A 21,990-nucleotide genomic window follows, 5' to 3' on the forward strand; every position below is an offset into this window, starting at 1 on the left:
AGAGTATAAAATTTCAACTAAGTACAAATTTACTTTGACCTATAATTGTTAACTTATTATACATTATGACTTCGATGGAGAGTTGTCGCATTAGCACTCATACCACATATTCTTATTTATAGTAAATCTAAACCATGCATAAGTTTCTAATGTAAATACACCGGCATACCAAATATCATTTACCTATTAGAAAAAACTGATACATTTTTTTGTACCTTGTTGATGCTTCCCACACATACACTGCCTAAACTGTTCAGACTTGATTTATTTAGTCTATGGTTGTTCATGAAATCAGCATTTTGTGCAAGTCTCAACTCCATGGATTATGCACAAACGACAAAGAGGATGTATTAAAATCAGTTTCGTCCAAATCCAAACACATTGTTGAAGGCCATATGGTGACCTGTAGTTGCTTACCTTCTATGTCATATCTTCTCCATGGTAATGAGACATGCTAATGCTTTGAAATACCAGTGCATACTAAATATCATTGACTTACCATTAGACTATCTATTTATCTTTTAAAAATTAAACCTAAACACAATAGGATTGGATAGAAGGGAGAGGACATCATCTACAGAACACTCGGAAATGTTGCAAGGGTTCTTTCTCTTGCAGAGTGTGTCACTATCTCTACACTGGCAATCTGATTTAATGTGCCTATTTATAATTCCCACACAGCTAAATTAATGCCACACTTAAGCAAGGGTTTGAATGCCAGACTTGAGAAGTCCAAAGGGATGACCATATTTCTAAATCTGTCAACTGTTGAATATTTTGAGAAAAGATATACACAGTTGTACAGGTCAAACAGACAAGTAATAATGTACACTAGTAGGCATAGCTTCATCATGATCAAACAAGACAATGAAGAACAAACTACCAGTACTTGTATATTTTAAAAATTTAATATTAACTAAACATAAATGTGTATATGAAAAATGTTGCTAAAAGAACAATGATCTGAGACAACTACCTCAATGGACGGATAATTCACATGGTTTTATTTCATTGCATTTGTAAGTTACAAAAATTGATTTAGTACTATTCTTTTTCTGCTTATATCAAGTTGTGCACTAAAATAAATAAATGGACGGATTTAATTTCTACACAACATCAGTAGCAAAAACTTACTTTCTTAAAAAGAAGATCATTTTACCAAGGCGACTAATTATCAGTAATCCAAAGGTAATACATGAATGATTAAGTGAGGATGAAGACATAAAATTCATAATTTGATGTATGGAAATTTTTCCTGAAACTTGCCTTCCAGAGAAATACACATACAGTTGATCAAAATCTAAAATACATGTTTTGTTAAAGTCACTAGAAGCTTTTGCCTTGATGTTAAAAAGTTACGGCCACCCTTAATGCATGATATTCAACACATCATATTTAACAAATAACATCTACATTAAAAACTACTTTTCATCATGCTTTATTCCAATATCAGGTCTGAACACATTTGATATTCATGTTTTTTCACATCAAAATGTAGATTGGAGATAACTTAATGTACTTAAGCAGGACAAAATATTCTACTGTAACAAATATATGCAGTCATAGTGAGCATAACTTTGTATTCTCCATTATTTGATACTGGAAGTTGGACCTCTTTGAATCATACTCATTTTCTACAGTTATTTCAATGTTGAAATTTAACTAATGTTTTATAATTATAGATTATTACATGGCATTTTTCATATTGCCCTGGTATCAGCCCTAGACTCCCATATCAAGCCAGAGGGCTTTAGCCCGAGGGCTTGATATGGGTCGTGGGCTGATACCAGGGACCATATGAAAAATGACATGTAATAATCTATTTATCACATATTTTTAAGCAAGAGAAAACAAATAGCTTACACCAAATTATGTTTGATATTTCATCAAAAATCAAAAAGATATTTTACGAAAATAAAATAAAAAATGTATCACTGTGAGTTTAAAAAAGTTCGTATCACAGTAGGTAAACAACGTTTTGTGAAAAGTTTCAGAAATGATTAACAATAAATATATTAATTCTAAGAATTGCAAATATTAAACGACTTTAAAATGTTACATTACAAATGTTAAAAATGCTTAAGAAGAATCCTATATCGCTACTCATTCCAGTGTGGCGTCATATATTTTATAAATTCTTTATGACGTCAAAATTTTACGGGAACTTTTGTGATTTTCACTGTTGATTTCTACTTTTTTCTTCTACTGATTCGTAACTTTCTAAATTTCTTTTCATTGTGTTCAACTTGTTTACAAATAGTCTTTGATTGACAGTTTACCGGAAGTTAAACTCGGGGGCTTGATATGGATTTCGAGGGCTGATATCGATATCGGCCCCGAGGGCTGATAACCAACCTTGACTTCCGGCTATTATTGGGCATGCAAAAACGTACATATCAGTACAAAATATGTGATAATATCATATAAAATCATACCCTCACACAATAATATATGTATCTTAAAAGCACCTTGTATATTCTCAAATATATGAAAAGCTACATATTTCAAGCAAAAATTAATATTTAGAATAACATCATTTCATATGATTGATTGATTGATTAATTGATGTGTGCTTTATGTTGCATTGACACATACACTTGATACATCCAAAGTGTATGTGTATACATGTTTCTAGTTATTTTCATTTGAATTTTATCATGTTATTTCAAACATTCTTCTTATAAGTTTAGATAAACTGTTACAGTGAAAACCCATAACACTTTTTTTCTTCAAAAGTTTTGACCTTGTATCTTCATGAGAAAATCAATTAAAATATGAAAACAAGAATAAAAAATGTCTCCTTGCCAGTAATTGCACATCAACAATTGTAACATAAATTGAATTTTTTCCTTTGATGTTTTTATGAAATAATTTGCTTAAAAAGTGTGGTGAGGGAAAACCATGGTATATTATATGCAAATTTATGTTGTACCATACTTTGCTAATTAAATATGCAACTCGACTAGAATCCAAAGGAAAAAAGGCGGAGCTTCAGCCATGGTATAACATATTCATTTTCATGTTATTCCATGGCTGAAGCTCCACTTTTTTTTTAATGTATCCGCCTCTAAAATATTTAGGAAACTGTATAACGTACTAAAAGGTCAAGATCTTCATTTGTTTTCATTTTATAAGAAAAAGCAAAAAATTATGTGTACCACATTTAAAGAAACCCTTTTCAAACTATATAGGATTGTTACGAAATCCCTTTATTTTGGAAACAATTACTAAATGTTTCTTCTTTCAGTTTTGAAAAAAATAAAATGTAAAACTATCATTTCCTTTGCGAAAATTCAATTAAATTTCGATTTAAAAAGGGGGGTACCTTTACAAAAAGGAATAAATATCGGCTACAAATATCTGTGAAAAAACATGATTAGGGGACGTACACTATCTACGCCCCTGGATCCACCACTGTTAAAATATTGTTTTATCATTAAAATTGTGTTTTAATAAATAATCTAATAAAATAACGGAAGAAAAGCATTTTTCAATTAGATGAAAATTCTGTAAAATATGATTAATTTGTATGATACATTGAAAAAAAACAAAACAATTCTTACCGTCATTAGAGTAATTATTTAATCCATGTCGCTGGAATCCGACATTTTTGTTAACCTGAGTCTGATGACATTATGAAATTACCTGCGCCTACAATCATACACGGGGCGCAAAACTAAAAACAAATCAGGGAAAATCCGACATTTTCTTTACTTTCTGCAAATTCAGGGGTTCTATTACATGAAGTACACAGACGATCATATATGAAGCGCAAAAGTGACTTACACTAAGCGCAAAAGTGACTTGCGGGAGCTTCCATTTCATTGGATAAAACTGTAACGTGATCAATTTCCAAAATTAATTGAAGGTCTTGAAGCTGTCAATCATTTTATTTATATTACAAATTTTATATACCATGTGTCTTACTCATTAACATATTTAAACAAACTCATCCTTCGGAATCGTTTGTTTAAATATGTTAACTCGTAAAAACCATGGTATATATAGTACTTAAATGTATGAAATGAAATATAAATATCACAGACAAACATATAACCCAACTACATATCTGTTAACCTCTTATCTGGTATGAAACTCAAGATTATTAAAAGCCTATAAACAAATGCAAACAGACAAATTGATAGGTCTCTAATAGTGGAGTATGTCACATGTTTACATTTGGGATGAAATAAGCTCTCTCCAATATCATGAATAAATTAAAAATCTAAAAAATATTATTATTTGATAAACCCTCATTAAGTAAAAAGTTTATTCATCTGGAAGATTGGCAAAAATTATTGAAACAAGTGGAAAAAGTCAGCTGCACATATTCAATATACGGTAATTATAAGCAAACATTCTAGAAATTGTGAAGGCTCTGGTTTGAAAATTGAAGGAGTGAAAAGACAAGAACTCTTTACCACTTGCTGTCCTTCCATCCACCTGTTTGATAAACATTCCTTGTACTTTAAGCCAGATTTGTATTTTGATATTATTTGGTTTAAAGAGTAAAAAAATACCCAATAATCAGCAAAAAATTAAGTGAAATGTTGAATTTTAGCAAAAAAATTCACATGAATTATGCTCTTGTATGAATAAATGTATATATAAGGCAACAGATTAATGGAGGGATCAAAACACTATAATAGCCACTACTTCATTGCACTGTGTATAAATACAGGTGATGCATCTAAATGTATGACAGAATCTTCAACAATTTTGTTAAATACACAATTTATCTTACTACAAGTACAAAATATGCTGAATAAACTAACCCTGTGATTACTAAGACTTCATCATAGTTCAAACCGAAAAGATTCTAACAAGCATATCATAATGAAACAAAAGCTCCTGTATAATATAATAGTTGTTTTAACAAAATTGAGCAAAATCTGATGATTAAAATTGTATATTTGTTGTTTGATTAGAAGTCCCCATCACTTTCAAATTCATCTTCCCCATACTCTCCTTCATCCGTCTGATCATTCTCTGTACGATTTTGTGACCTTTCTGTTAATGTATCATCATCATGTTGACTTGCTGGTTGTGATCTCTGTTTTGATGATTGAGCTCCTTCCGATTTCTTTCCAACAGATGTTGCCTTTGAAACATGCGAATGAACTGAAGATTTTCCAGTTGACCTAGCTTTGGAAACCCTTGAATGCACAGACACATTATCATCCTCTTTGGATATAACTTGTATGACTTTTGGTTGTATTGACGGTTTTTCATCAACTTTCAGACTTTCTGATTCCTCAGGAGTTACTTCCCCTTCACTCATTTCTTCCTTCCTGGTGATCTTCATCTGGTAATCTCTCAATGCTTGAGAAGCAGATAAATCTTCAGGTTCAGAGTGGATGGTGCTATACATGTCTGCAGATGATGTACTTTTAAACTTGTATGTGTTTTGTGAATCCACAGTTGAATCAAATGTAACATCAGAAACCTTACTATGTTCAAATTTAGCAAGGGTAGGCCTCAATTTAAAAGAAGAGGTGGATACTGTTTCTCCCATACGATTACTTTCTCCGAGATCAGATTCATCATCATCAAGAATTCCAAGGTCATTTCGAACTTTACCCAACATTGATCTCATTCTTCTCTGAAAAAAGTGAATGATAGAATAACTAAAAAATTCAATCACTAACCAGTTGAACAATTTAAGAGATGATGATAGTCAGATAATGCATTTCATATTGTATAACCGAAATATACAAACAATTTAGGTTAGAAGTTACAAATTTGACCAGTACTCAAGTTGACAAATTAAAGTTCTAATTCTAATATGACATGCTTCTTTTGTTTTGCAGTGGCGGATCCTGAAATGTTCATAAGTGGGGGCCCATTGACTGCCTAAGAGGGGGCCCGCTCGTGTCACGCTTCAGTGATTCCCTATATAACCAACCAAAATATTTCTGAAAAAGCCCCCCCCCCCCCCCTAAATCCGCCTCTCCTTTGTAAACAACACTGTGATAAAATTCTCGATATATCTATACTTAGCGCAGACTCAGAGATATACATAATAATGGCTGTTACAATATACTTCCCACATAAATCTACATGTATTGGAACCTATTTACAGAACCTTTGCCAATTTAATTGATTTTAACAGTGCAATTAAAAGAAGACAAGATAACTGTTATTCTTATTCGGATGCATAATAAAAAGCAGTAATGCACAAGAGCTCGGAGTAATCAACAAAATAAAAATAAAATAAAATTCCGCGAAAGTCTATTATTTTTTTTGGTGCATTTAAGTCTGATTTCAAAACATGACGTCATACAAATGAAACCGCTAAAGTTGAAAGTTTTCTGTTACGTGTAAAAAAAAAAGAAGATTTGGTATGATTGGCAATGAAACAACTCTCCACAAGAGACTAAAATGACATAGAAATTAACAACTATAAGTCACTGTATTGCCTTCAACAACGAGCAAAGCCCATACAGCATGGTCAGCTAAAAAAGGCATTTCGTTTGGGCAAATCAGTTAGAAAACGAAACAATTTTGGGATGTACAGACGAACAAGAGTAAAACTTATGGCCCCTCTGCTATGGCAGGGGCATAAAAAGTAAGCTTTCTGTATTGTATGTAGTGTCAACTTTGAAAAGTTAGTTTCCCTACCTCATCCAGCTGTCCTTTCTTTTTCCTGATGTGACTTTCAAACACCTGTTTCAGTACCCTGCAGTAATAAGAAGGAAGAAAATTAATGTTTTAACAAATTATTCAGTGCATTTGATTCTTTTTCTGTTATTCTGGTTTTAACTTTTACATACCTTTACTAGGAATAATATTCACCAAAAATAAGTGAATACCTACAAAATGTGAAGTAGAAACTGAACACTGCTACTGAAAGAAAATTATCTTTCGGTTTTTTTTCATGTGTAGTTAAGTTACTTATTAATTTTAAATGTCTTTGTAATATTACTGTATGAATTTCTTGTGATTTGATTTTGCAGGTTACTTTTATTTCCATACCACCCTATATTTTTTGTCCCTATTTTATTAATGATTTTATTGTTCCTATAAAGCATCATTTACACTTCCATATCCCACCTGTTTGTAAAAACTCCTCTAGTTAGAACATCATCTGTAACTTCTTTCATAAACTCCATATATTTAAGTTCTTCTTCCCTGTAAAATAAAGCAGGAATTATAATTAAAGCATTGGATTTTACTATGGCTTTTCTTTAAACTGTGCCAAACAACAGAAACCTTAATTTTACCATATAATACATAAAAATTCTTAACTGATCCATTTTCAATTATTTTTTTACGATATTATTAAATTTGTTCAAAGATCAAAGCTTGTATTGCAGATTCTTCTTAATTTTCAATCACCTTTTTCTAAATTTCCTCAATTTACCAGGAAAAGTTGAAATGAATTACAGTGTATGTTCACTTTTGTTAATATGTCTTTTGATTGAGTTAAGCCATTTCAATTGATATTTTATAGTGTGTCTTTCTATGCTATGATGTTACAATATGATTCAGAACAGGGTGAAGGTTTGGTACCATTACAATTTCAAACCTGCTACAATTGTTTGCACCTGTCCAAAGTCAGGAATCTGATGTTCAGTAGTTGTCGTTTGTTGATGTGGTTCATAAGTGTTTTTCGGGTTTTTTTTTATATAGATTAGACCGTTGGTTTTCCCATTTGAATGTTTTTACACTAGTAAGTTTTTGGGCCTTTTATAGCTTGTTGTTCAGTGTGAGCCAGGGCTCCGTGTTTAAAACCGTACTTTGACTTATAATGGTTTATTTTCATAAATTGCGACTTGGATAGAGAGTTGTCTCATTGGCACTCGTACCACATCTTCATATATCTATTTATATGAATGCATTTTACCAATGAGTTTAGACTGCAGATATAATTAATTTTGCTAAGGTTCTTCAGTCAAACATTGCATTGTCAAAACCATGTCAATGTGTATTTTAGTTTTTTGTTTTACTAAATGGGAATTTCTCTATGATGAGTGTTAATATTCTTTTAATAATATCATGCAATTCACAATCAACGTGTCTGAATATATAACAAAATGCACACAAAAACATTGGTTAAGATGATATTTCACCACTGATAATGATGATCATGATTTTAATCTCTGCTAAATAATCAATCAAACAAACCCTAATGCCTAGATGGAATATTGTTTGCTGATGAATTCTAACTTTGCATTAACAATTTCTAAATGTGCAAACTGAAGCATTATATTTCACACATGATGTGAATAAACACATTCAAGATTCACCCTAAATGTGCATTTAAAAAAAAAAAAAACATCTGCAAAAATCATTGAAGTTGAGCTATGCCTAGTAACATTACTTTGCTGTAGTAATGTTTGTGTAAACCAAAAACCATTTGTATACTTTAGAAATACCCTTCAGTATCTTTTGGTGTAAATTCTACATTTGCATTGGCCATCTAGTAAGTATAAAATTAAGTGACCTCAAATTTTCATTAATACAGTCTGGTTAAGTGTTGCCATTCCATATTCAAATAAAGTAAAGATAAAAAGATTTGGACTAAACATACTTTCAGTTTTAAAACATTGTAATACATTCAGTTGTTGCATTATTGATTTTCAGGTCGCCAGACATGTAAATTATCTGTAAAACTTTCTAATTACTGAAAACTGGACTCACTAATTTTACTGCTCAGATGCTTAAAAACAATTAATTTACTATTCAGTAACCATAGATTTAAAGAAATTACTATCTAACTATCAATGTTTTTGATGTTGCTTGTACCACTGTCTTTAAACAAAGGGTAAAATCAGACGAAGACTTATAATCACCTGTCATTTTTGCTTGTAGTGAATCTTGATGTGTTAATGACATCCTCTTCCCTATTTAACAAAGCACATTGTGACACACTGCCAAACCACATCTTACCTTTCCCTTTTTCTTTGTTCAATATATGATTGCCTATACAACAAAGTTATTACAATTTATAACAGAGTCTCAATGTAATATGTGTTCACCTATAGATCCATTTCCTCACAGATTACCAAGATCTTTCTATAATATATGACTGGCTATTCAATACTGCTTAGTGCTATTCCTTACAGTGCAATATAATGTATCTTGAGTTAGTGTTAATTTTTTAATAAGTATCTATAAGATATGAAAATACCCAAAAAGTACCAGTTTGGACAAGTAAGATGGATTAAGTGGGAGTTTTATCAATTTCATTTTCTTTTTTCCTTGCCACTTCCTCCTGTCTTCTTTTATTACTCTATTGTCCAATTTATAAACCACTAAAATTTTCTTGATTTAGGAAATACATACAAGGATTTGCTGTAAGAATTACACTTGAGCTACAGCAAATATATTTTTTTTTTCTGATAGGAAGTAAAGTCATCAACAATCAACAAGTTTGATTTGTAACATAGTACAAAGGAAAAATACATTTTTCAAATCTTCAAATCAAGTCCTAAGGGAGCAACCACTTAACTTCAAGCTGGAATAACACCTGTTTGGTTTTTTGTTTCAAATTTGTTTAAGATGTGTGATTGTCATGTTGGTAATATATAGAAAATGTTATTGTTCCTATGTTTGTAGAAAGGATTTGTGGTAAAAATTTATAAATAAACTCAATGCTAAAGATAAATAAAATGCAAAAAAAGATTATTGCCACAGTTTGTACTATTGAAGTAAGAAAATTTGATTATCTCCCTTTTAATATGTGGAACTGACATTATGTTCCTTTATCTCCTTAGATAGTGTTATATAACTGTGTAAAGTTTCATCATTATCTTTATAGATATGCAGTAGGAGTTGCATTTACGAATGAGAGACTGTTAGCAGACATTGCAATAATAAAGTAAGTTATATTATCTCCCCTTTAACATAGGATTATTCATATAATTTATTAAGTACATCCTCAGGTTTTGTGTACAACTGTGTAAAATTTTTCAAATATCTGTATAACCATTTAGGAAGATTTTTGCTTGCACAGAACATGGACAGACACAAAACACTGATTGCAGAAGGTAAAACAAACAAAAAAGACCAACAATTATTTGTATAAATCTTTTCATAGTCTACCAAGGCAAAACAAGAGAGAAGACAGATTGTACTGAGAGTGTACCTGCATTACCATTAGTGTGCTCATAAGCTAAGATCTTAAAAACATTCCATGTAGAAATTGTAAATACAAAATAGTCATCAATAAATTCAAAAAGAAAAGTTAAACAATTGTATGACATTTTATTAATACATGCAATAAATAGATTAGACTACATCAATAACAAAAACAATATTTAAAGGAAAACATAGGAAGGAAACAATATTACATAGGTTACATGTAAAAGCTAAACAGGTAAACACCAACATTTTATAACTTTTGTATATATTCTCTTCAAAAATATTGAGGATGAATAAAATCTCCCATTAGCAAATATACCGTCTGAACCAATACCGTAATGTTATTGATATAAATGCTAGTATATTCAAGGATTTGTATAGTATATACAAATGCTTGGTATATTGCATATTTTAAATTTAAACTATTAATCATCATTTTCCATAAAAGTTAGTATAATTTCACAGTAATTGTGCAGTATGGGATATTTTTATTTTATTTCCCTGACATTAATATAAACTCCAATCAGCACTAGCAAACAGAGACTCAATAATGAACCCTCAAAACAAGTAAATGTATATTGAATCAAAAAGAATGAGGGGGGATAGGACCTTTATCAGGACTCCAGGATCGGGTGTTTTTAAGCTTGGGATTTTGGGATCGACCCTTTCCGGATCAGAGAATTCTTTTTTTTTGAATTTCGAGACCTCAGGATTTCGTGTTTTTAAGCCCGGGATTTCGGGATCAGGAACCCTCCTACCCGCCCCCCCCCCAAAACACCCATCAAGAATAAAAGAAGCTGCAATTTTATTTCCTGGCTAGCTTGTTGCTTTTTATGAAAGATTAAACCATTTTAATCAGGCTTCTCATACAAGGAGTTCTAGGACTCACAAAACATTGACAAATAAGGGTCTGCAAGCATTCTTTAATGCAAATATTAGCTGAATAAAAATGACAGAACAATAACTCAACAACTAACCAAATAAACTTGATCATGCTATCACTTACGCTAACTTAAGACGTGGACTTTTAGATATTTCAAAGTGCCTGAAATATACACAGCATTTCTTTTACCTTTACCATTGTTTACAGCAGGTAAAAATAATTTATATCAGATCATATTTTGCTTTCTTACAAATGTACAATGTAGCTTGGTGGCCGGGATGATAATAGTATGTTAATGAGGCAAATTGGAAGCAAACGCCATTTCTAAAGAATCTTTCTAAAAAATTACTTAATTCAATCATTAATTGTGTCTTGTCACTAAACTAATATGTGAAACAGGTGAAAATTGGACCATTGGAATATGATCAAATTTTTCACAAACATTTTTTCTCATAAAAAAAAGTTTTATTTGTTAATAGATACATGTATAATAAAACTTTCTTTTCAATATTTGTTGAAGCACCATTTACAAGGTTCCAGCGTTTTTCTTTAAATGCCAAAGATCTACTGCTATAAAATCAGAAATTACATGAATATTTTAGTGAGTTTTAAAATCACATAACTACTAACCAGACACAGTTAACTAATTCTTTCTCTACTAAATTTTTAATTTTTAATATTTCATGAGTATATTGTACTTCAAAAGATTTTCTTACAGAAAAAGATTTTGTTTTTGTTTTTAGTAGAGTTAAGAAGCAAGGGATGACTACTTGGGAGTATTCTAGAATACTTTGTAACTATAGTGACAACCCTTTGAGTCCAGGGTCAAATGCTGTAATCTAAGGTTGACTGTTCATCATGCAAATCTAAAATAAAATGTAACTTTTTTTATCAAAATTTGTTTACAGGGTAAGTCCTTGCAATCAACTGAAAGCTAAATTTTAAAGCCCTTTTCTGGTTCTTTACAGCTGTGAAGAAACTAAAGAACATGCATAATTTAATATTAAATTAATTTTCAACATGGAATGTTTCAGTAGTTGTAAGAAGAGATTTCTAGATTTTTAGGTTCTAATGCTAAAAAGGTAATCTACTCTAATAAAAATCAAAAAGCTAAGCTCTTATTTTGTCAGATGCAAAAACTGTATATATGTAAAAACCAATGAAAAATAAAGATATGTGCAGTATACTTCCACCAAACCGAAGGGAAATTAGAATGTGCATAGACATAGAAAGATTACCTGCTGTTAACAGTTTAAAAAAAATGAAAGATCGATACCTTATTTTGAATCCAAATTATTTTAAACCTTTATTCTTTTCAAATTTAATATGTTGGAGACATACATAAATGCAAGATTAAAAAAATTGACAATAAAATAATAGAAATTCATACCCAAAAACATTCAAAGTTTTAGCTTATCTTCTTGAATTTTGAATTGAAAAAAAAAAAAAAAAAAGGAACTCTGTTTACAGCAGTTTACAATAATTAGTTAACAGGTTGACAACACAATGTCCTTACTCTTTATGTAGTCGCTGACTGCCAGTTGTGTTTCCGAAACCCCTGTAACAAAAAGTACATTCATTTATTCATTTGACAAATTATTTCTCCATTTTTTTTGGAATAATATAATCTCTAAAATTAGTTATTTATTTGCAAATTCCCTCAATATCAAGCTGTTTACCATTTTGAAAACATTTGTAATTTTGTAATGTTTGTAGTTTTTAACTTCAACTTTGCACACCCTTGCTGAACATACGCTATAAATTTATGTTGGGAAATTAAAATAATTTGTTAATGTTATCTCTTGGAATTTAAAACAAAAAGTATGTCATTAAATTTTTGTGAAAATGGATAAGTTGACTAACCTTGTACTTGATTTTCCTAGTGTTGACATATCCCTTGTCTGATCAAATTCGGTGCTATGCATCATTTCATCCTCCTGGATACGGCCCATTGAAGACCTTAAAGTTCCACTCTTTTCTCGTACTGTATTCCTATACTGTTGCTCCTGGAGCCAGTTCATGTGATCTTTGTCTAAAGAAATGTCTAATTTGGGAACTAATTCTTCTTTGTCCTTGAATCTTGAGAAATCACGACTCTGGAGACTTTCAAACATTAATGTGTCTGTCATAGAGGCATCAACCCTCTGTGGAGATTTAGCACTTTGTCTAGGCCTTGGTTTTGGTGCTGGGGTTTCCTTTTTCTTTGTTTCATGATCTTCTTCTTCCTGTTTCTTTCCCGACCTCTTCTGTGGAGGTGGAGTATAATATTTGTATTCACTTAACCTTGATGATCTATTTTTAGTTTTTAAAGTCCTAGGTGTAAATGGTTTTTCCTCTGTAAATGCATGTGATCTCTTTTCAATTAAATCTCCATCATATGTTTTATCTTTTCTAGCTGATATTGGTGCTGTAACAGCCCTCACTGCTGTCATCATGTTTCTAGTTTTCATCCATTTAGAATTTGCTGACATTGCCCTTGGTTGTTGTGATACATTTGTATGAGCATACTCTTCATATTGTCTCTCTGTTGGTTCAGTCACTGAACCGTGGGTGGCATTTACACTAGTACTGCTTTTAGGCTTCAATGTTGTTCTCATTATAGTCTGAACAAGTCTTTCCTCCTCATCATCAGGGTCATATTCTCCCTGAAGCAAAAATACAAATTCCAAGTTGTCAATATTCTCATTGAAGAATAAAAGTATAGACTGAAAAACAGACTGGAAAAAATACCCTTCCCTCATATACTATCTTAATCTGGTCATAGAAATGCAAAAGAATGGATAATAACTCCTATGAGGAAATGATTTAATAATTTTGGTCATGTAAATGACAGTTTAACAACTAAAACATTGTCTTGCTTTAATCAGAAGCCAAAAAATAATATAAAACGCTTACCCATTGATTTTCATCATCATAATCATCCTGGTCATAGTACTGCATCTGTGAATGAGTTCTTGAAGGCATTGTTCTAGAAGGAGGTCGAGTTCCAGTTTTCTTTACATAATCTCTTGTTTGTCTGTCACGTACTGAAACACAGTTGAAAACAACAATACATTATATACTGTGGATTCATTAATTTTCATTGGATACCAATTTTCGTGGATTTTGAGGTTACAGGTGAACCACGAAATCAAATGTTCCACGAATGATAAATTTTGCAATAGGCTTGTATGGACTGTATCGAAACCACGAAATTAAATATCCACGAACATGCAAGTGTTCCCTAATCAACGAAAAATTGGTATCCACGAAAATAAATGAATCCACAGTGAATAACTGTCTCAAAACACATATAACTCGCTGTGTCAGTGGAGTAATTGTTAACAGCGTGCAATACTGTTGTTGAATAAAAAAAACCCACATATAACTCAAGATTTTTTGTTTTTGTCTAATCATGAATGTTGTTTTATTCTTATGTGAATATTTTGACAATAGATTCCAATACCAAATGATTTTTTACAGTTAATCTACAATTTATATCGTCGCTGTTATGCAAAAACCTCGTATCTAAGGTTTTGATAATTTTACACCAGGCAGTAAAAACTGAAATTTTTTTATCGATTATTTAGAATTAAATATGTATGGTCCACTGTATGCGAAAATATCTGATCTTCTAACCAATCAATTACCAAAACGAGCAAAAATTTCTGCACGTACTATGTATTTTCAAAGCTTTTCATTATTTCTAAGCTATATTAGCTTTGAGAACCTAAAATGGATAAAACTGTACCTGTTATAATGTCAGTTGTCGTGCCATGTGTTTTTCTTTTGAGATACGATATTTTCGCACAACAAAATGTCTCACCAATCCGACTACACTTTTTCGTCACATGTCAGAATTCGGGTTAATGATTGATTAGAAGATCAGATATTTTCGCATACAGTGGAACATACATATTTAATCCTAAATACTCGATAAAAAGATTTCCGCAAAAATTGAGATATGAGGTTTTTGCATAACAGCGACGATATATATTAAATAATGCTTGTGAAAATCAAACTGACCTTAAAATTCTTTGAAAACAAACAACTTATCTAATCAAATGAATTTTGAGTTGTGTCAAAGTTGTCCCAACCCAAGTTGGTCCTTGTGTGCAAGAATTCTTTATTCAAAGAAGGTTACACATTAAACAATGACATGTTAATCTACCATGAGGCCACAGTGATTTGGGTACGGCCGTAATTACGGCACCACATGGTAAGGGTTTATAAAATGAATGCTTCCTGGATCCTTCATTAAATGTTTGGTTGTTGATCATTGTTGGTCAATGGCATATGTATTACCACCATAATATTTTATCAAAACAGACAAATTATATCTTTATATCATAATTTCAATTCTTACTAAAATCTACTCATTGAAAATGAATACAAAAGATATCTATTTTAATCATCAGGGTAAATAAAAATAACTTACTCTTTTGGCTAGTTTTGAGAGCCTTTGGTGGTTTGTTATCAATAGCAGCTGTTGAAAGAAGACAATAAATTTTATAAGTATAAGCTTAAACATGTAAATATTTGCTGTCCTGATGCAATAAATCACTTCTTAATAAATCTTAAAATCGGTTTAGTTTTCTGATTCAATTGTTTAGTTTTCTAGTTTATTTGTGCTTCTAAGTGCGATTGCTAGAGGTATTCGTAGTTTGACAAATAAGGTCAACCAAATAATGTATGTGGATACTTGTTTTTGTGTTTAGCTTTTTCTACCCAACAACCATTTTCAATGTCATCCTTTGTCTAATTTTATTTATATTTAGTTTTTAAAGGGAGATCCAAATTTTAGATATTTTAATACATCTTTTCTATCTTTTTCTCAAACTTGCTGTTATGTGAGGGTATTTTTTCCAAAGGTGTAGCAACAACTCGCAGTGTGTTGAATTTCATTTTTTGCTCAGATCCCTTTGATAAGAACTAATTTTCAAAAACATTTCTTTTACATTGTCTTGTGAACATTTACTGATGTTTTTTTAATTCTGTGATAAAAGTTCATTTTAATTAAAGTCTATATATACTGATACCCAATTATACTTCATTCTTCAAAACATACATTTGAATAATACAGATTAACATTAGAAACATAGAAGATGAGTAACAACTTAAAACTTGTATTTTGTTTTAATAATACTGAGTTGCACTCTCTTTGCTATACATACCTCACATCTCATTTCATTCCTATTTTAAATTGTCATGGGACTATATACTATAACAGTCTGACTAAAGTCAGCCGCAATTTGGACTGTGAGGGCTGTTTTTAGCCAAACTGAAATTGTATCATTGTTTGTATATTTTACTGAATATGTATTTGTTTTTTTCCTTAAATATAATCATCACTTACACTTAGCACCAACAACTTTTCTGTAGTGATTATTCATATGATCCAGGACCAGATATTGTGTTGTTATCTTACTCGACGTAGGAGCTAGAGCTGAAATAGAAATATATTGGAGTTATCTTATTGATTAAAAGATAGAGGCGAAATAGAAAATATGGATACCTATCTTACTGACTAGTAGGTAGAGCTGAATATATTGTTGTTATCTTAGAGCTAAAAATAAAATATAATGGTAACTATCTTATTGAGTAGGAAAAGGAGCTGAAATAGAAAATATGGTAGTTAATCTGATTGAGAAGAAGCTCAGAGCTGTAATAGAAATATATTGAAGTTATCTTACTTGATGTAGGTGATAGAGCTGAAATAGAAAACATTGTAATTGTCTACTCCGTTTAGGCAAACATATTAAATTTATAGCTACTTTTATAAATTTGTCTTTAATCTTTCTTTTTGATAATATTTCATGTCAAGCTACACTTGAGAGATATGGGTTTTTCTCCACCTTATTAGCCCTACAGGGTATTAGAAATCTGCATAAAAAATTCAAATTTGTTAACATAATTTCTACTATCAGTTTGAGTGCTATTACTTTAATATTTTGTTTAACTTTAAATAGGAATTATTGATTAAAAATATATTTTAAACAGCAAGATCTAGAACTGAGTAAATTCACAAAAGGATACTGTATGGGAGATTGCCCCTGTCCTACATATTGTATTATCTCCCCTTTACCTGGTTAGACTTGGATTACATTCCCCTATGACATCATCAGGTATAATTCTACAACGTTTTAAAGGAGAGGTGGGAGATACCAAAGTGATATTCAAAAGCATATTTTGAAGAAAAACGGAAAATGCAATGGCAAAAAAAAATAAATCGGTCTACAAACATAACATAGAAAAGTAGTAACATCTAGTCGTGTAGCAGGAGTTGCACTTACAAGGCACATAAGCCAGACAGAAAGAGCTATTCTGGTATTTAACGCCTCAAAAACACAACCTCAAACCAACTTTTTTTACAGGGGTATAATAATTCTATGTAACTGATCAACATTCTTCAATTGGTTACTCAATAGAAAAAAGAATCTACTTTTCAACAAATACAAATTCCTTTTGACAGAATTAAACATTGCATGTGTCAACCAGATTTTTCTACATCTTTCATATGAGCTGCAGTATAATTGCCTATATATATATAGGTCCCTATACCGCCTTCAACAATGAGCAAAACCTATACCTTTCAAGATTTTGTTATGAATTGTTGTATTAACCATATTAACTATCAGGTGTTTTAACCAAAAAACTCTTAGGTGAACCTAGGGTAAAACTAAGGTAAAGCCAATACCTTACATTTCCATATTTATCACTAATTGCTGAAAAATTCAAATTCAAATAAAATTGAAAATAGAAATGGGGAATGTTTCAGAGAGACAACCCGACCAAAGAGCAGAAAACAAATGACTGGTTGTAAGAAAAATAATTTAAATTTCATTGATGTATTGGTTGTGAATGTGAGCATCTGGAGACTTGAGAATCATATGTTAACAGTAAAAATAATGTACATGTAAGTTTAAAGTAAATATAAAAGAAATTTGGTTTGTAATTTAAAACCGACAAAATAATAATACAACTGTCCTTCAAGACATCTTACCTTTATGTGCTGAAAATGTAGAATATATATATATATTGTTTTCAATCTAATGAATCCATCCAATACTAATCAAATTTAATAGAATGATCTTTTCAAACCTTATTGTAAAAACATCAAGACAGCTATGAAATATCCAAAAACTGAGCAAACTACATTTATACCTGAATGATAAACTGTCTTATTACAAATGCTTCCTGTCAGAAGATTAAACTTTTACACCTTCTTTTGCCAATTTTTAACCTTTCAGGTTTTAAAGCAATCAATTAAACAAAAAGTGTTGGCTACTAAGACGATTTATTATCTTTTGCACCTTCAGTAAATAGAATCTTATTCTGTAAAACAGATCTTCATATTCAAATTACAAAAACTATTGTAATATAAAGTTTAAAATGTGTTAGAAACTATGAACCAGCCAGCTGAAATAGTTTTAGACAGGGCATAAAAATAGCCAGGTATTACAAATACAAATATTTCTACTTTCAGAACTTACCACTGCTCCTTAATCCTAACTGTCCTTTCATAGTCTGCATGTTTCCACTACCTTTAATAAGAAATAAAAAAAACAGGTCTAATAGACATTTACAAAACAAACATGACTGTCTAAGATGCACACATTCATTTAATCCAAAATTGCTTTAACAACAGACCTATTCACATATAAGGTCAGCTTGTTTCAGTTTTTAAAGCAATTGAAGCTATTTGTTTGCTGAAATAGTTGTTTTACACAGGGCAAAACAATGTGCTTTTATAACAGGAAAATACAAAGAGGCGTAAATAATTTAAAATCAGTGTATGTTCACTTGTGTTCACTAATGTCTTTTGATTGAACAATTTCAATTGATTCTTTATAGTGTGTCTTTCTATGTTGTGAACTTGTGATGTTACACTATTGTTTCAGGTAAGGGTGAAGGTTGGTACCTGTTAAAATGTTTAAACACACTGCATTTGTTTGCACCTGTCATTAGTCATGAACCTGCTGTTGAGTAGTTGTGGTTTGTTGATGTGGTTCATAAGTGTTTCTTGGTTTTTTTTATATAGATTAGAACATTGTTTTTCCCTTTTGAATGGTTTTACACTACTGATAGTCCATTTTTGGGCCCTTTATAGCTTGCTTTATGGTTTCAGCCAAGACTCTGTGTTGACGACCATACTTTGCCCTATTATGGTTTTTTTTACAAATTGTGACTTGGATGGAGACATGTCTCATAGGCACTCATACCAAATCTTCTTAAATCTATTTACAAAAGTACATGTACTACATGAAAAGGATTTATAACTTCATTTATTAATATACTGCCAAAATTGACTGACTAAAATTATCAAAGTTGTAACAAATATCAACAAAGATTTTGTATTCCAGTATTCTACTTTGCAAATCAAATAAAAATGATTATCTGGTTGCAGCAGTACAAATATTCTGAGAACTTTTCAACAAACTTCCACATACTCTGTTTAAATAATAAGCATTATGCAACTAAACAAAAATAAAAAAATAAAAATCAGGGTGCATGAACCCTTGGCGAACAAGTATAAGGGTGAACAGGTACTACAGCAAATGTGAATCGGGGGAATGTTCCCTGATTCAAGACTTGCAGGGTTGACTGAGATGTAATGAGAGGCTCCTCCAGCGTTAACTTTTCATCCACGGAGATACCTGACAATGCTTATGTTATAACGTCACAGTAAGAACTGATTTTTTTTATAAAAATGTTAATGCAGATTGATCTCTTGTCAACTGGTGTAACTTATTCCTACAACTAAAGATTTGTCAAACTGGGGTCACACATTCACGATTTTTACTGCCGTCCTTCACAGGACCATTCACCATTAAATTTGGTCAAAAGTCTGATCAAGATCCTGTGAACCGTGGATGGAAATTCAAACTTTAATCAAAATTTGTAAAACAATAAATCTAATCACAACAACAATCAGATATTGTTTAGGAAGCATTGATATTCAACTGTTTCCAAGCAAACTTGTCCCGATAATCCCGTTCTCAATCCGATTCTAAACCGATTTGTATCTTTCAAATGGTAAAATTTGATCGAGTCTGTCACAACTGCGTCCTGATTCTACCGAATGTAATCCTACAGAGATCAGACAGTGACCAGACAGTGAACCGACGCTGACAGAAGTTATCTGTTAGAAAACTGTCAGCATATAATTATTCAGGATGATTAGGTACTGTCAGAACGTAATCCTATCACCGTCCTCTCTACCTCATTGCAAACGGCTGTCTGGTCTCGGACGTATTGTATTCTGTAATTGTCGGGACTCTCACATGGCTATCATTGAGGAATCTCGTATTAATAACGGGATTGTTCCAGAATGGTTTCAGTAAAGATGGTTTTGCAATCGACAAGATCTGGATGCAATCTGGATTCAATCGGCAGAAAAACAGCAATGAAAAATTTCTCCATATCAATCCCATTTCACAGGACATCATCCAGAAAACACAGAACATTGTTAGGAATTTGATCTGATACAGCAGAATCTGTCACGACATAGTCATGCGTGTAATCTGACTAGAAAAAATAGGCTGAATTTACCCGAATGTTAAGGGACGCACCTAACTGTCAGGGAGCTTCGCCAAACTATCTGGACCATTCCTGACCCGTAGGAATTTGTTACGAACTTAAATTAAATGGCTGCGTTCAGACAATGATAGGACATTCCAAATAACTGAGGATAACGAACTGATTTTTTCACTTTTCGTGTCTTATCGCTGTCTGATCTCAAACAGGAGCAATAATCGGCAATGTGTGAACGCAGCGTTTAGGTGCCAACAATCCGGTCTTTACCAGTCAAAATCACTAACAAAGATATACTTCATCATTCAATACAATATGTCATCATTCGTTCATCCATTATGCTAAATAATGAAATTTATTTTGGTTTAAATAAGTATTTTATATCAATTGATCATGTTTAAACATGCATTTTTTTCTGTATTAAACACAGCAATGATAATGAAAATTCAGTTCATATGGTGTGCTTCTCAAAAATAAAACCTACTTTGACATTATCACATTTGAAAATATCTAAAATAGACGATAGTTAACCTGCTGTTGTTTTCTGTACGCCCATTGTTAAATATGTCGAAATACGGTAGCCATTTCAATTTTGTAACCAATGTATACGATCTAAATCTCTCTAGACAATCCTTTAATTTCAGAGAAAAAAATTGAGAAACATCGAAAAGCTTTCAGAATGACTGTTCGTTGTTTTTCGACAATATTTTTACAAAGGGAAGCTACTCTTGCCGGAAATCGACTTCAAAGCGAGACTCGCACATGTCAGTCTTTTCCTATTCGCCATCATGGGGTTCGCAAATATCTGGAATGCTCATCCAAAAAAGTTCGGTGCTGGCTCACGTTATTGGTAATTTGATTAACGTAACACGCGCACATATGTTAAAACACTTCTATATTTAAATTGATTGATAACAATCAATTTAAAGACCAACAACTCGAATAAATTTGAGCTTTTCAGCTGCAAAATTATATTCGGTATCAGGTCCGTTCGCGCCCAATATACTTTCGCACCCCACACGTTCGCACCTCACATGTTCGCCCGAAGTCTGTTTGCACCCTGCACGTTCGCCCCCAATTTGTATTGGTTACGATGATTACGAACCATTTTCAACACATAATTAAACTTTATAAGTACCCCAATTCCTTTTGAAACCGTCTGTCCGTCCGTCAGTCCTGTTTCTTTATAAGTACCCCAATTCCTTTTGAAACAATGATCAACAATGACAAAGAAGTATTTAAAGCAATACACTTAACAAAAACATGATTAAGATTTTATAAACACATAAAAAATGTTTTCATAATCTCCCTTTATTTAGAAACAAAGAAGAAAATATATATAGAGTACATTTTTGTAATACACTAAACCTTTACTAATACAAAACATGATTTAGATTTATCCAACACATAAAAAAAATACATTTATAGCAATACACTTACCATGCTTACCATTTATTTAAAACGTTGTCAGATTTGCACTTTATTGACTAGAAACATTGGGAAAAAAC

At 31.5% G+C, this 21,990-nt stretch overlaps 1 protein-coding gene across 4 annotated transcripts; it reads right to left on the bottom strand.

Moving 5' to 3' along the window:
* Nucleotides 1–886: 886 nt before the first annotated feature.
* LOC143067310 (spermatogenesis-associated protein 7-like) lies at nucleotides 887–21,160 on the bottom strand. 4 transcript variants are annotated; one of them, XM_076240457.1, is made up of 11 exons: nucleotides 21,014–21,160; nucleotides 18,442–18,492; nucleotides 16,305–16,394; nucleotides 15,387–15,434; nucleotides 13,865–13,995; nucleotides 12,833–13,614; nucleotides 12,486–12,527; nucleotides 8,893–8,925; nucleotides 7,054–7,131; nucleotides 6,622–6,679; nucleotides 887–5,602 (listed from the first exon to the last, which is right to left on the bottom strand). In XM_076240457.1, exons 1-11 carry the CDS (start codon nucleotides 21,036–21,038, stop codon nucleotides 4,925–4,927), a joined length of 2,016 nt encoding a protein of 671 aa, XP_076096572.1. In that variant the 5' UTR covers nucleotides 21,039–21,160; the 3' UTR covers nucleotides 887–4,924. The 4 variants fall into 4 exon arrangements, with proteins under 4 accessions (XP_076096572.1, XP_076096571.1, XP_076096573.1 ...); XM_076240456.1 differs by lacking the exon at nucleotides 8,893–8,925 and adding an exon at nucleotides 11,093–11,131; XM_076240458.1 differs by lacking the exon at nucleotides 8,893–8,925 and adding an exon at nucleotides 11,093–11,131 and having other exon boundaries at nucleotides 18,442–18,488; nucleotides 20,963–21,160.
* Nucleotides 21,161–21,990: the final 830 nt, after the last annotated feature.

This window comes from Mytilus galloprovincialis, chromosome 3, assembly GCF_965363235.1.
Source record: "Mytilus galloprovincialis chromosome 3, xbMytGall1.hap1.1, whole genome shotgun sequence".
NCBI classification, from domain to species: Eukaryota; Metazoa; Mollusca; class Bivalvia; order Mytilida; family Mytilidae; genus Mytilus; species Mytilus galloprovincialis.